Here is a 16369-nt window from a genome sequence, read left to right on the forward strand (position 1 = left end):
AATTTCCATTAGCAGTTTTTTTTGTTTTTTACACTTTTATTTCTTTTTAAAGGGTATCGTGGTCAAGATATATAGGCAGTAACAGTAATTTAGAAAAGATCATTATTAGCTTATTTAGCTACTTGCAGTTTCACATTACGAATATATTTCCTGCCTATATCAAACACTTTTTTCACACGGGAAATGTAAACTAAAGGTCAACTTGAATAATACGTATTATTTCACCGATTTTAATTAAGAAAAAGCGGATAAAGAGAAGTTCGTTGTTCGAACCATGGATGTATAAAGAGAACAGTGGTTCGAACAGGGAGTCACGTGATTTCGCGCGAAGACGGTGAGGGGGCGGAGCTACGAAGAAGTATCGCACTTTAAACGCTAGTTTTCAGCCGCCATCGAACCACAGAAGAAGAAGTGGTCATTCGCTGGTCACGAGCAACAAGCAGACGGGGCACCGAAGGTCCATGAAAACGCTAATTCTTGTGATAACACTACATTTTTACAAAATGCATTTAAAGCACTTGTTAAAAACTTCAGAGCTGTCAAACTGTAGTCTTTTGAAGATGTTACTTAACTTTGTTTTCAGGCGACTTGCCAAATTTTTGCTAGCTAACTTGGCTGCAGGCCAAAAGAGGAAAAAAAAACCACTTGGCTGCAGGCCAACTTTACCTGTACGCGCTACTTTAGGGCATGTTTGACTGCTTCATTTTGACAGTTAGTTCGAGGAGTGTTGTTAGAAATTGTACCTTTTGCTACCCGTGAATCGCCTTAAAATGTAGCTGAAATTTAAATGTAAACGTGTTCCTTTGGGCCTAATGCCATCCAGGTGAAACTGGACCGCATGCTGTGTTGGAAACTTAAAAAAAAGTTGATTGCATTGTGGAATAAAAAACAAAACAATAATGTGCTTCTTAATTCACATTTTGAAGTTGATTCAAAGACGGCGGCGTCAACATTTAACTACAAAATGTTTGGCTCCCAGATGCGTTAAGTTAATGAATTGTTGCGAAATCTTAAAATAAATTTAGACTGCTACCATTTTCTTAATTTCTTATTAGTTTTCTCTCAGGCCAGGGTGCTCAAAACACGTTTCTAGATTATTTTCTAATCCATAGTCTCTAAAAACGTCTGAAAATAAGTAGACAATGTGATCATACTGAGAACCATTTAAGTTAAAACAGATTTTTTTAAACTTTTGTGGTGAAGTTGGACTAAAATTTGATGTGCTCAGGTGTTTTTTTTTGTTTGTTTTTTGGTGCCTACATCAGCGCGCAAACACGTTTTATTTAGGTGACACAAAATGTGAGACACCTGTGATTTTACCTGCAGAGTTTGTAATTAATCCTGCACAGACATGATGTGATGGATTGTTGTGGCTCTGCATCTTTTAAATGCTGTATGTGCATCTAGCAACCTGTCATAAGTTGTTGCTATATTTTATGTACTATATTGTTTTTTTGCATTCCATTTTAACCATATTTGTATCTTTGACATTCCCAGTTGACCAGCTGGTGTGTCGCTCGTTAAATCCCAACTAGAGATGGCGACCACCATCAGATTTGGAACCACCAGTAGTCCTTGCACCACAGCTGCTGCTGAGCGAGCACAGTTGGCAGAGGAAATGGGTAAACTGAAGTTATTCTTCCTCATTTTCAACAACAAAAGTTATTATGGGCAGAATGTATTTATTTGTTGTTCTCTAATTTTAAAGATGGAAAAGGGAACTGTGACCCTGACAAACTTCTGCAGTGCCCCTTTGACAAGAACCACCAGATCCGGGCCTGCCGCTTCCCTTACCATCTTATTAAGTGCAGGAAGGTGAGTCGAGTGCCCGTTTATTGTAACTTACACTAGAAGTTATGGAAAAATATTGTGAAATTAAAAGCTAGAATTACATTGAATCGGAGTGTAGGGACGTGTGTGTAACATGTAGAGCAGTGCTTTTCAGTCCTGGTCCTGGGGCACCACTGCCCTGCAGGTTTTCCTGCTCCAACACACCTGATTCAAATGAATTGATTGTTATCAGACTTCTGCAGAGCTTGATGACATGCTGATCATTTGAATCATCTAAAACATGTAGGGCAGGGATGCCCCAGGACCAGGATTGAAGAAACACTGATGTAGAGCTGCGACGATTAGTTGATTAATCAATTAGGTGCCAACTATTAAATTAATCACAAACTATTTTGATATCGGCCAATCGTTTTTTCCCAAATTCTCTGTTTCCCGCATCTCAAATGTGACTATTTTCTGGTTTCTTTAGTCTTCTATGACAGTAAACTGAATATCTTTGGGTTGTGGGCTGTTGTGGACAAAACAAGACATTTTAAGACGCCACATTAGGCTCTGGAAAACGGTGACAATAACAACAGTGACAGATTAATTGATGAAAATAAGTGTTAGTTGCAGCCCTAGTATCATGCATTAGTTAAAATTAGTCAGAAGTTAGTTAGTTAAAATAAACTTTGGTGCTTTTTATACAGTCCAGTAGCAAGTTTAAGTACACATCGCTCAAACTATTGCCGTCTAACACAGCAGCACTGCAATAAGTTTATTTTCATTTAGCTGTATCTAATAAACTGGCTGCTGATTGTATGTCTGTATTTTCTGCCTTTGTCATTATTGCTGTTCATAGCTGTTTGTCATGTTGAGATTGAAAGTTGATTCTTGACCTTGTAAATAGTCAAAACAATCCCCATAAAGTCCATTTAGTGGCTGTTTTTGAAGCTTTCAATCATATCACCTGATCTTCCTCAGTAACTGAAGTTTGCTCAGTTGTCATGGAAATGTAGAAATGTTTCCGAGGACTTCATAAGAAGAAACCAGTGTTCCTCTTCTGCCTTGAAATTCAGTTTGGGGCTCTGCTTTTATGAAAATAAATTTCTTTATTCTCCATAATTAAAAATCGACCCAAAATCACTGAATGTGTTGATTTTTCTTTTTTTAAGATACATTTATTCACAGTCAGTAGGCTCACAAATTCATCTGTGTGCTGGCTGTGGTGACTATTGAGACACCTCAAGGACTTCTTGTCTATTTTGACTCAAAAAGACTTTTTGAAACTAAGACTTGATACTGTGTCCAAGGAGAAGAGTCTTCAACCTTGAAGCCTTTTCATATCCTAAAAGTGAAACACTTCAACTTGAATGTAAAGCTCACATTTGTGGAGCTTATATAACCGTCACCTACTCTCACGCTCTCCTGTCGGGCGCTTGAAGCAGTCAGAATGATTTTCTCTGAGTTTTCAGATGTTTTGAGCTCTTCATCATGACCTTCTGTGACAGTGGCAATTCACAATGATTTTACAGATGATTTGGTCCCGATTGTGCAGAAAAGACACGGTATCGATTTGTTCTCACTTGTCAGAAATATGTCCTGCAAAACACTTTATAGGAGCCGTCAAACTCCAGTACAACTAACTGGGTTTACTAAACACTGACAAACTCTAAAAGACACACTATAAACAGACTTGAAGAAACTGGCTGACATGGCAACATAGCACAATCCATAACGCAACACCTAGACTCTCTATTCAAAAAGAATATCTGCTGTTGTGTGAATATAAGAACCATCTTTTTCCAAAAACATAATTTCCAGGCAATTGAAAACTGTCTTGGAGCAACATCAGCTTCCAAGTTTGATTAAAGGTTTGATGATAGTTTCTAAATTTGCTGTCTTGATTGTGTTATATATGTTTCTGGTTGTTAGTCGGATCTGATGTAGCCACAGAAAACAAACGTCGCTGGGTGACTTTCGCAGCAGTAACTGCTCACTGTCCAGATTCTTTCACCCACTGCTAAGCTCCTTTCTGACAGATATCTTAGTGTGTTGTAACAGGTCAAACGGACGACTTGGTGCTGATTTTTAGAAACCCTCTGAATATAATCACCCTCTTGGCTCGACTGACTGTCAGTTTAAATGTTGACTTTGTGTCTCGCTGACGTAGAATCATCCAAAACTGGCCAGTGAGCTGAAAACTTGCCCTTTCAACGCTCGCCACCTGGTCCCCAAGCACGAGCTGACACACCACACTGAAACCTGCGAGGACAGAATATCTGTGGACACTGAGCACGGTGAGATTATCACCGGATTGCCTTTGTTTACCTCGCGGATTATAAATGATGATCTGTGTTTCTTGAGTTGGGTTATGCTCTGTTTTTATAGGTCAAAGCACAAATGGACTCAGGCAGGTCCCAGTCAGCACCTGGGTTAACCCGGACATGACTGAGGACTGGGACAAAGGTGAGATTATAAACTTCAACAGGAAAAGTGTGAAGGTAGTTCAAGCTTTTAAATGAAATAAGTTGTTGCATTTCAGTATTCAGATTTATTAAACAGTTTTTTTTTTTCCAGCACAGATTGTCAAATGCTCATCCACTGAATATTTGAAGATTCTGTACACAAACACTTGAATGTGCTTACTCGCACTAAGTATCGGCATGTTTTGCAATGTTTTTTTAAAAGTTGAAACAGGATGTTGGGGTAAAAGTAATGAAAATACTGTCTGCTTGTGGGCTGAACTTTAGAGGTCTATTCTAGACCTCTAAAGTTCACAAATTTACATGTTCTATCTCATTTGTTTCATCTTGTCAAATACCAAAAGGAAAAAAACTACAAGTTGTGGTTTTAAACTGGCTTGTGTTGCATGACTGTTTCTCGGTCAGGTTCAGTGACTCCCTGGAGTCTTTGACTTTTGTCAGGCAACAAGTAGAAACTCAGAAAGTCACGGAGATTTTGTTCCAGCACATAACTTCCCGTAAAATGTTGATGTGTTGATTTGATTTTCTTTTTTCTCCTGCTTCATGCTTTAACAAAATATAATGTGTTTGATTAGTGAGCTTCAGAGGTGCTGGTAGGTGTGTTTTGTTACTTGTAGACAAGCGGTTTTCCACTTGTTTCCAGTCTTTATGCTAAGATAACCGGCTGCCGGCGTTGGATTCATATTCAACTGACTGACATGAGAGTGGTATCGATCTTCTCTTTTAACTCTTAACTCTCAGCAAGAAAGTAAACAAGCGTATTTCCCAAAATGTTAAAGTATTTCTTTAAATATTAGATAAAATAGACATGATGAGGATGAAATCGCAAAATTCTAAAAATACTGTATATCAAAATGGAAATATCTTTCAATGAGGAGGACACTTGAAACATGAATTAACTTTAGACAGAGCCAGGTCAGCTGTTGCCGGTCTTTATGCTAAGCTAAGCTAACTGGCTGCTGGCCGTAGCTTCATATTTACCATACTAAAGCAAAGTATCCAAAGCGATATACTCACAATATTTAACATTCATCTTCCATGATGTACTTTGAACACACTGATTTCCACTGCAGTGTCTGTAAAGGTAACAGTTTTTTTGTCTTGCAGAGGCTGATGATAGCGCTGCTCCGTTTGTGTGGGGTATAAATACGGTCTTGAATCAGAAGTAAGTAGTCTCTGCTCCACCACCAGTCTGCCTCAGCTCTTCATCACTCACCTGTGCACGTTTTCTTTGTTGTTTTAACTCTTGCTTTGTCTTGTTTCTCCTGCAGACCCGAGGCAAGGCCCACCAACCATCTCAGTCCCAGTTTTAGAACGCCCAATACCCTCCCATGGTCGGGTTATAACCCATAATTGGCTCTCATTGTACATCCAAATAGAAGCTTTATCTGAGCCTGCTGTATTTTATTTACTTCTTTTTAAATGTGTTCTTAATAGGTGCCGTCCACTTTTTTAAGTTTTAAATTTGCAACTGTATCTAAAATCTCCCCGCCCCCTCATTTTTAGTCACCTGGCACTGTGTCTTGCAGAGAATAACAACAGTTAAGTGGCAAATACACATGCACCTCTATTTGTTCTGTATTATCTCGCATTTCCCCGGTCACAACAACAAATGGCATCAGTTGAACATGGCTTGCTTGTTTATATTAAAAGTTTTGAAATAATTTTGCGTGTTGACAGCTTTTTGGATCGAGGCACGGAAGTAGTTTTTGGAAGTGCAGGTTACAATCGGTACATAAGCGCAGCATACAGTATCGGCTTATGTTGCTTTGGTCCTGTTTAGTCAGTGGTACAGATGCTTGTAAGTGTACTGATATGCTAATTTAAGTTAGTCCTGTAGATAGAGCCTATATAATGATCTGCTAGTTTTGTTTTTTCTTCTGAAAAGGGGTCAACAAGACTTAAAGTGTGAAAATCATGTGTTTTAATGTGTTTGTGTGATGTTTGTTTTCATTTATAAGAACAAACAAACATGACTATAGTGGGAGTTGTCAACATCTCACCTGTTAAGAATTTGTTTTTTGTCTTTATATAAAATGTGCACATCGATTACAAGTGATTTAGTTGAATATTGTATCAACATAGAAATATACTCTCACGAGCACTTTATTAAAAAAAAAACACCTGTGCAATCCAATATAACAGCTCTGACATAAGTTCTACTTTTATGAAGCTTATACATTTTTAGTTTTTGTTGATATTGTGAGAAAGGTGATAATTCTACCTGTTGTCCATCCCAGGTTGGCAAAATATTAGGAACACTTTAACTTAATGCACTCCAGTACACCCACTATGACTTCAACAATAAACATAGTAGTAGAATTAGAACGATCATCTTTCTGACAATGTCAACAAAATGCATAAACTTTGTAAATGTACACTTTATAGCAGAGCTGTTGTATTAGATTAAACAGGTGCTTGGTGAGCGTACACAAGTAAAGCACAAGTATTTGTTGTAGTGACTGCACACTCAGCCCATAAATATATATGATCAAGGATCTTTCATGAACACTAATAAGTGATGCATTCTACTTTGCAATAAGATACAGTGTGGAAACTACAGTTCATACACTAATTAATGATGGCATATGTGTAAAATAAAGAAATACACTGTAGAAACACACTAGAAATGCTTGAGAAAATCATTTTTAAAAAGTATACCAATGAAGAATAAATGATAAACATTTTAATAGAAAACCATGAAGGGAAAAAAGAAGAAAATAGAGAGGAAGGTAGGAAAAAACATGCAATATCAGTGACAATAATCAATGAATTAGGTGTCAGATTCTTATATTTTATAATAAACATGTCTTTGAGTAAAGTTCTTCAGGACGTTATCTCAGAACAAGGAAGCAGCTGTGTAAAGATGTCAGCTGTGTCGTCGTTTGGCCTCTGGATGGCAGTACTGGCTAGTTTTTTTACTTGTGGTGCAGCCTAAACTCTGCTCTGACATAACCGCTATCTCAACCTCCCAGAACTCTTGAAACTCAATACCTTTCATTGGATTATCTCATTTTGATTTACGCAGCTCCTCTGGTTATCAAACATTTTTAATGTGGGAGCTTTTCATGCACAAAGTACAAACATTTCCATTAACTTTTATGTTATGTTCAGGAAACGCCCCAGGTGAAAGCTGCAGGAGTAGAGGCTCAGAGGGACTAGTGTCAGGATAACTCCAGTGTGAGGGCCGCCTGCCAGCGCACTGTCATATCTAAGTGGCATTATTGATTTCATGTGATGACTGTCTATTTTTGTTGTGGCTATTATTGGAAGTGTTCAGACAGACACTGTGCTGCCCTGTCACCATCTGTAAGGATGAGATATGATTCTTCAGAGTACGTGCAACCTCTATAGCCTATATACGGGTTCCTCAGGTCTATCGAGGAACCACTTCCGCTCAGATGTGCTCTATATCTGTTACTATACAGAGAGTTTACTGTATGACATACAGGAGCTTGTTTTAGTTTTGAACTTTTGAACTTGTCATGGATGAGGCTTAAATGTCAGATCTTCCTCTATAAAAACCGAACCCAGTGATGTTATTTGGCACTCAGCCGAGCCCACACCTGGGTCATACCTGTGAGAAAATGCCAGTAAGATCTGATGCAGCCAATTGAATATGGGAGAAGGACTCCAGCTGTCATGGAGCCAGTGATATAAATAGCTCTGAAGATGTTCTCTGATTTCTATATACAGTCAGTGGGTGTTCATCTCTGGAATCCATCCTGGGAATATTTTTAGATTATTTTTTGAGTATCTCAACATGGAGAAACGGGCAGAAATGTATTTCATCCAGTCTGCTGGCATCTTGGCAGGCATAGGCGAGGCCTTTAATCAATGACTCAGTTTGTCCACAAAGGGTAATTTGGTTGTGCAGCAGGAAAACAGGATAAAAACACAAAGCATGTGAACACATCATAGAAATACAAAAACATTGACTAAATATAGAAAACAATACGAATATGAATATATTCTGTAACCACAGTTTTATCACGGAGGTCTGCAGAGAGTTCCTTGGACTACTGGCTTGGTTTTTGTGTGTACATTTCTAAACTGTGTCCAATCAATTCAATTTACCACAGGTGGACTCCAATCTCCAAGACCCATCTCAAGGATAATTAAAGCAAACAGGATGCACATGGCCTCGACTTACTGTACCACAGCAAAGGGTCTGAATACTTTTGTAAAATGAGAGATTTCAGTTTTTAATATTTAATAAATTTGCAAAAAAAAGCTATAAAAGCATGTTTTCTCTTTGTCATTATGGGTCATAATGACAAAAAATAAATCTACAACATAAAGTGTGCAAAAAGTGAAGGGGTCTGAATGTTTTCTGAATCCAATGTAAATATATGAATATGAATGTAAAATTTTAAGATATTGAGAATTTGAGTGCTGAGTGGGCTTATATGTTAAAACATTTAAGGAACTCAGAGGAGGGTATGTTATATTTTGCAATTTCACATATAAAAGTCCTGCTTTCAAACTTTTTGTTATGTAAAAGAACAGAAACAGCAATAAAATGTACTTAAAGTATTTTAAAGTTAAAGCACTCATCATGCCAAATGGCCCCTGTAAATGTTGTATTACTATATTATTGGATAGTTATTTTTGCTACATTAATATTTGCATCATTTCAATGGTGAAGCTCATGTTAACTGCTTTATACACTGTTGGGTAGTTAAATCTATAACAATGAATCATATTTCATGAGTCTATGTTTTGTGAGAAAATCTGAACATGAGAAGAACTTTATACCTGTTGAATTAATGGTAAAGTGTATAGTATTTGTCTCTAAAATGTAGCGGAGTAGGAGTATAAAGTAGCGTAAAATGGTAATATGTAGGTACAAGTACCCCAAAATTCGACTTGAGTGCAGAACTTGAGTTAATGAACTCAATGACTTTCTACTACTAGTTTCAATGTCCTTATTATACAGTTTCATCCTAAGTTGGAGGTCTCTAATGAAAATGCAGTGGGGGTCGATCAATGTATCAAGATGCTAGACTAAACAGTGTTCTTCTGAAATCATTTTGTTGTTGCTATTGATCAGTGATAAAGCATCATTAATTAAAAACCTTTTCCCCTTTTTGGCTAGACATGCAATGCCAAATCCATATTTACACTCCTGCCAACCAGCAACATAAAATGAAACTGAATAGCTTTAGTACAACCTGTTCCAGACCGAGTGCCCAGTACAGGCAGAAGACACTGCCAGTGGGAGTACTAGTACTATCAGTCCAGTCTACTGGAGCAAAGAAAATAGCTTCTTGTCAGTCACAAGGCAAACTTCTTCTCATCGTGTTATTTGGCTTGATTAAAGTACAGTTCTAAATATGGAATGATTAGGGTGTATATTTCCTTTATCCCTCAGAGAGAACTGTACGTTCTGTTATTTTGTTGGTTGATGAGTCTGAAATTATAGCAGGAACCAGAAAACATTGACATTGTTTATGGATGGCAAAAAAACCTCACAATATCAGGACATTTTCAGAGCTGCACTGAGTAGTCTCAACAGAAACTTAATCTGCAACTATTTTGATAATCTAATAATTGTTTTTGTTATTTTTTACAATTTAGAATACCAAAAGAATCCGGCTTCTCAAATGTGAATATTTAATGCTTTTCTTTTTTATACATGATTGTAAACTGAATATCTTTGGTTTTGGACTGTTAATCACGCAACATTTAGTCTTATTTTCTTCAAGTTGTCACCGTTAACTATTTAACTTGTTGACTCCTGTTGACAATGCATGTAAATGTTGTTAATTTAACATGCTAACACACTAAACTAAGATGGTTAATATGCTAAACATTATACCTGCTAAACATCAGGATGTTAGCATCGGCACTATGAGCACGTTAGCAAAATACCAGATAACATGACAAAATTATAGTAATGAAATAAGAGAAATATAAAGAATAACAAGTAAAAGATAAATCTTATTTTTAAATATTGAGCTACAAAGACTTGTGATGTTTGGCTGCTCGATGTCTTCCATGTCTTCACCTTTTTGAGATTTGTGTATGTGTAATTTCCGTAAAAGTGTAATTAAATGAATCATGTTTTTATAGTCTGGCATTTTTGGGGGACAGATTTGACCCCAGTATGTCTCTTGATGGTTTAATATCTGACCTTTTCACTTGAAATTATATTGTAGTATAATTTCAGTTACCTGCTGGTTACCTTGTTTGAGTTGATGATCTTGTTCACTTGTTACAGAGTGGTGACTGTATGTCACATTGCTGGCCTCATTTAGTCGTGACCCTTATGAAACTTATCATGCTCACGCTGACTGCTGGACACTCTGCAAACAAGTTTCAGGCACGCATCCCAGGCTTGTCGCCTGCAAGTGAAACTGAAGCCTCTCTATCTGTCTTGTTTTATAAATGTGACATTCTCATATTCTCACAGACACAAGAGTCCTGCACAATGTGCAGTGGGAAGTTTGAGCTCCGGAGCCGGTGTCTAATCCTGTAACTCTGTCTGAAGCTTGTGATCCTCTATTATCACTGACATATCACGCTCCACTCAAACAAGCCGCATTCAAGTTGTTCTCACTCTCCCCAGTTTCCAGTGAGACATGATGGGTAGATCGTACAAGAGCTGCCCAATCTGCACTCGTTGTCAGTACACCATCACCCACATACGTTCTATAATCAGAGTGATGCTGACTTTATCCGGTTGCTCTTGTTGCATAAGTTCAACATTTGCAAGGTTATGAAGTCCTCCAACATGTATATTAGGTTGTGGCTCAGTGTAGCTTAGGAGATGGCTACGGAATCAAAACAAGGTCAGCTTATTGTAAATGTAAAAAACATATGTTTTTTACGAGTAAGACTAACGGGCTTCGCTATGGGTTTACCCTACGAGCCTCTGCCTCGGCACCTGAGAAAAATCTTTGCACTCACAGCCCAATCAGGTAGCTACTGCGCAGCACCGTCCCCCTTTAAAGCTCCAGTGCACTCACTGCTCATCTCCCTTTGAAACTCAGGAACAAACAACTGGGGCCAGCTGGGCTTGTGGTTAGAGGGCTACACAAGTACTCATAGAACTGGAGTTACATCCAGGTAACAACTGTTCCTATGTCATACATGCTCCACCCACTAATGGGCTTTGCTATCTGTTAAAACCTAAGGAGGCCTTTAGGGATGAGATGTACTCCAAGCTTGACCTGAACCAACACTAGTCCAAACCCAACCACAACCAAGAAACAACAGCAATCCAGTGGTCAGGCACCGCCTGCTTGAGGGTCTCGCACCAGACTGCAAAAAGCCCGCAATAAGCTGGATGTTATCAAAAAACACCTTAGCGTGCTCCAAACAAGGTCCCCCCAGACAATGCACCAAGCACTGAGTGAGACACAGAACCAGCGGTCTTATCCCTGAGATATGACTCCACAAAGGTCAAAGTAGAGGACGAAGAAGCGGCCAAACAGATGTCCCTCACTGAGACACCCCTGAGAAGCACCACAGAGGACACAAGGGCCCTGCAGAAAATCTGAGATACCCAGCAGGAGCCACGTACATAGCGATCCTGGCCTCACACCAGTCTGCAAACACCCCACATCGAGCTGTGTAAGCCCTGGAGGTGGATGAGGCACGTGCACCAGGTCTGGGAACTACCTGGCACCCGGACTCTGTGGTACCACAACTACCACAAATAGATGCTGTATCTGGACCCTGTGGAGCAGCTGCTCCCCCCTGTCTGTTGAGGTAGGCCACCAATGTGGTGTTGTCTGACCTCACCATGATGTGCTTCCCACTCAGATGCGAGATAGGGTTGCAAAACCATCTGGACTGCTGTGAGCTCCAGCAGGTCGATGTGGCAGGGGGAGTCTACCATCTGCCTCCCACACTGTCCTGGCCGAGGGTTCTGTCCCAACCAGCCAGGGAGGCGTCCATGAAGACCTGGACGTGATGAGGGAAAAACCCTGGCCGCGCCCCTTTAAGGTGGCAGCCAGGTGAGAATCAGCCAGTTATGTATGTAGGTCAAGATTCTCATGCCTTTTTCCCTGAGCGGTGCCAGTGCCTGTATCTGAACAGGAGGCAGCAGTATTAGAAGCTCCATCCACCCATCACGAAGTGCAGGTACTTCTTATAGCGTAGCAGTATAGGGACGTGGAAGTACGCATCGGTCAGGTTTATAGATGTCATCCACTTGCCTGGCTGGATGCACTCCAAAAGCTGTCTGACCGTCAGCATGTGAAAAAGTCTCTGCGCAACGTGGCTGTTCAGAACACACAGGTCCAGTATGGGTCTCATGCCCCCCAATTTCTTGGGCACCAAGAAGGGTTGGCTGCAGAATTGTAATGCGTAGTCCCTCTGCAGAGTCCTGTCCAGCCAGGCAGAGAGAGGGCCTCAGAGCTGCACCCACACCAGGTGACCCTCCCATCTTGGGAGGGAACACACAGGGGAGCCCAGCAGAAAGAGCTGGGAAGCAGCTAAGGCTGGCAAAGACATTGCCGCATCCTTCGCTTCATACCCCTTTGCTTTGTTGCTAGCTAGTGCTGAGCCAGATAGCAGTGCTAGCAGGTCATGATATGGTAAGGGCTTGTCGTTGAAATTGTCAATGGCAAACAGCCACGAGATACATTTACATGCACAAGTATGTTAGATAAGAGCCACATCTCCTAAAGACACAGAAAGGGAAGATCCCAAAGCCATATGTGGCCTTTGACCCCTTAACATATCTTGTTTACCCCAAGACACAAAGATTTACCTTCTTGAGGATGAAACACAATGGAGAAGGCCAGTGGGCCTCTCAACAATAACAAAAGAACATGTCTGTCCAAAGGCAAACACAGAGTTACAGAGAAAATGTAATGATCTCATTTTATATTTGTATATTAAAATGATAAGACAATCCTTTGGTCTTTCATTACTTTTACAGGCTAACCAGCTAGTGTAGCTATTGACACAACTTGAGTGACAGTAGCCTAACCATTAGCCGAAGTGTGCTCAGCCTATGGGCAACAGTTGGGTGTTGAGTCTTCCTCCATGAAGATGTGATGATTGTCCTCCTCATCGTACTCGTCCCACAGCTTGGACCGAGGCATCGCACTCTCTGCAGGCACCAGACTAGCGTGGAGGGAGCGGATTGACTCAGTGAACTTGCATCGCTGCTCGCCTTCCTCCCAGGTGAGTGTGAGAAAGGTGGAGCAGGAGTTGGCCTCAGCCTAGTGCTGCCAACCCAGGCAGCAGAAGCAGGATTTGTGTGAATCCGCTGGTAGCATAGGAAAGACACACGAGACGCAGGACTTGCTAACAGACATGTTTGAAGTTTGCAGATGATGCATTCTCAAAGGTGGCTGAATTTCAAAAGGAGATGAGCGGCGAGTGCACTGGAGCTTTATAGGGGGTAACTACCTCCCCATTGGGCAGTGAGTGCAATGATCTTTCTCAGGTGGGTAAAAGTAGTAGGGTAAATTAAGAGCGAAGCATGTACAACATAGAGCAGAAACTTTCATTCTTGGAGCGTTTCTCTGCTTTTATGTGTCTTTTCCTCCTTTGTTCATAAGCCCTCATATTTTGTTCTCTGTTCAATTTGCTCGTTCTCACTGCTGACCCTGTTTTGATGTGGGGGTGGGCTTAGTGACCATAAACCATGTTTTCATGGTTCCTAGGAGATGAAACCTAATGACTTTGGTGATCCCCTGATTTCTCCACTAACGCCACCATGAGTTTGACATTTTTGGTTTTGAGTAAAATATCTTAGCAACTATAGGATGGATTGCTATGAAATATGATAGATATACACGTCTCGCTCAGAATGATTTGTAATAACCTTTGTGATCTGCTGACCTTTCACCGAGCGCCATCATCAGGTAAACTGCAGCGTTTTCTGTTGGCTCAGTCATTCCCCCTCATCATTCCTGAGCATCATTACCTTGCTGTAATCATTCCTCCTGTTCATACTGGCTATTAAAAGATCCCCTTCAAATGCACTTCAGATAAACTTTAAAATACATTTTTGCACAGAGAGAGGCTTGTGGATTTTGTCCCCCATCATTAACATTGTAAGTGCATTATGAAGGGATCTTCTAATGGCCAGTATGAACAGGAGGGATGATTACAGCAACAAAAACCTATTTCAATGACTATTGTTTTAAGACTCACTTGAAAAATTATGAACCTGTCCTTTAATAGTGGATGAAAGATGCCCACATGCTATGAACAGGTGCACCTGAGTAATCTGTAATTTATAATCTGTATAATATATGAGTCCTTTATAGCCCTGATGTGTAGCAGAATTTCCATAATATTTACTTCATGCATTACAAGATATAAATTCATACACACTCTCACACACACACACACACACACATGCATGTGTGAATGCAGCACTACACAATGATGAAGTAGTCTGAGTCACTTGAGACCGGACAGGGAATTCCACCGCCATCTAAAAAGAGACCAGTACATAACTGGGAGGGAGGTGGAAGGGGGAACATTTTTCAGCAGTATTTTCTGATCTGTTGCCAAAGAAGAAGATACACTTGACTCAGGCTTACAGGCAGCTGGCACAGTATGATACTCAGCACAGCCACACAATGGAAGAATAAACAGAAGATAAACTTACTTAAAGGAGCAGTCTGTAGAATTTAGTGGCATCTAGCAGAACGGACTTGGCAGAAATTGAATATAATGTTCATAAGTATGTTTTAATTAGTGTATAATTTCATGAAAATAAGAATTGTTGTGTTTTCGTTAGCTTAGAATGAGCCCTCTATATCTACATAGGGAGCGGATCCTCCTCCACGGAGACCACCATGTTGCCCCGCCATGTTTCTACCACTAAATCTTACACACTGGTCCTTTAATATAGAGAAAGAAATATAGCCTTGAAAAGACAGGGCCACTGCTGACGCAGTGTCGACTGTCGAAATTTATATAAATGGTAGAATGTTAACACCCACCTCCCCCAGCCTCCACCCTTGCGTGTGAATCTGTGAAATCGCCCATGCTCATTTTCAAATATATGCTGATTGAGACAGTTTTAGCTTCAACAGCTAACAGCAGCTAACAAAAATTACTTCTGGCTTGTTTAAATGTCAGCCCACTTCATTTGTCTTCTTCTCAGTATTATTATTATTATTATTATTATTATTATTATTATTATTATTCTCTGGCCAGGGGATGCCACTGAGCAACTCCTGCTCTCCGGCCTCACATATCCACTCCAAGCGTGGTGCAGCAGAGCAGAAAGCTCGATCCCCCATTGTGATGAGCTTGGTACTGGGGACCCAGCTGAGCAAGCCCCTGGCAGATCTGAGGGTGCGGAGGATTGTGGTATGAGCAGTTCCTTAGATAGGGACTCACATGTCCATTTGTAATCAACCTTGAATGAGACAGGGAGCCAGGACAATGAAAACAGAATTGGTGTTATATGTTTGTGTTTTCGCACTCTCATCAGGAGTTGGATGCCCCTGCCAGGGATCCCTGTGAAGAGCAGTAGTCCGGTCTTGAGGAGATAAATGCATGGACAAATTTCTCTGCTTCTCTGCTTTAGAGATGTTTTTGAGATGGTAGAAAGTGGTTTTGCATAGATGTCTTACATGGTCATCAAAAGTCAGGTGAGGGTCAAACCTAACACCCAGATTAGTGACTGGACGGGGGGAATGATTATGACAAGAAAAACCTATTTCAGTGTTCATCTGGACACTTGAGTATTGTTTTAATGCAGACTTGTTCAGCGTAAAGATAAGAAAAGCAGTTGGTATATGCAGTTCTACATTTTATTTCATGTTTTGCTGCAATAAAAGATCATCTCTTAGTATGTAAAAATAACAGGCACAAAACAACAATACATTTCCCCACACTGTCAAATACAGTTCATGAGGCAATAACACCAGCAGGTTTAAAACAAATTTGAAATAATTTACAAAGAAGACCAGTGTATAAGACTGTACTGGATGATAAACAATATGTTAGCTGCTCAATGTCTATTCATGATACATGAATGATACTACTGAATAATTCTGTAGGTTTAACTTATTCGATTATCACCAAAAATATATGGTGGTATTGAATATAAAGCAACCTGGAGCTCTGAGTGACTGATGCTTCTATGTTGACCATTTTTTAATAACTCAGCAAAGGATACCACAATA

At 40.0% G+C, this 16369-nt stretch overlaps 1 protein-coding gene across 1 annotated transcript; it reads left to right on the forward strand.

The window, feature by feature from the left end:
- The first annotated feature begins 349 nt into the window (after positions 1–349).
- zgc:56699 (uncharacterized protein LOC405758 homolog) lies at positions 350–5920 on the forward strand. The gene is made up of 7 exons (XM_042410440.1): positions 350–457; positions 1498–1622; positions 1709–1815; positions 3944–4070; positions 4162–4239; positions 5364–5421; positions 5528–5920. Exons 2-7 carry the CDS (start codon positions 1538–1540, stop codon positions 5607–5609), a joined length of 537 nt encoding a protein of 178 aa, XP_042266374.1. The 5' UTR covers positions 350–457; positions 1498–1537; the 3' UTR covers positions 5610–5920.
- The last annotated feature ends 10449 nt before the right edge of the window (positions 5921–16369 follow it).

This window comes from Thunnus maccoyii, chromosome 4 (genome assembly GCF_910596095.1).
Source record: "Thunnus maccoyii chromosome 4, fThuMac1.1, whole genome shotgun sequence".
Taxonomy (NCBI): domain Eukaryota; kingdom Metazoa; phylum Chordata; class Actinopteri; order Scombriformes; family Scombridae; genus Thunnus; species Thunnus maccoyii.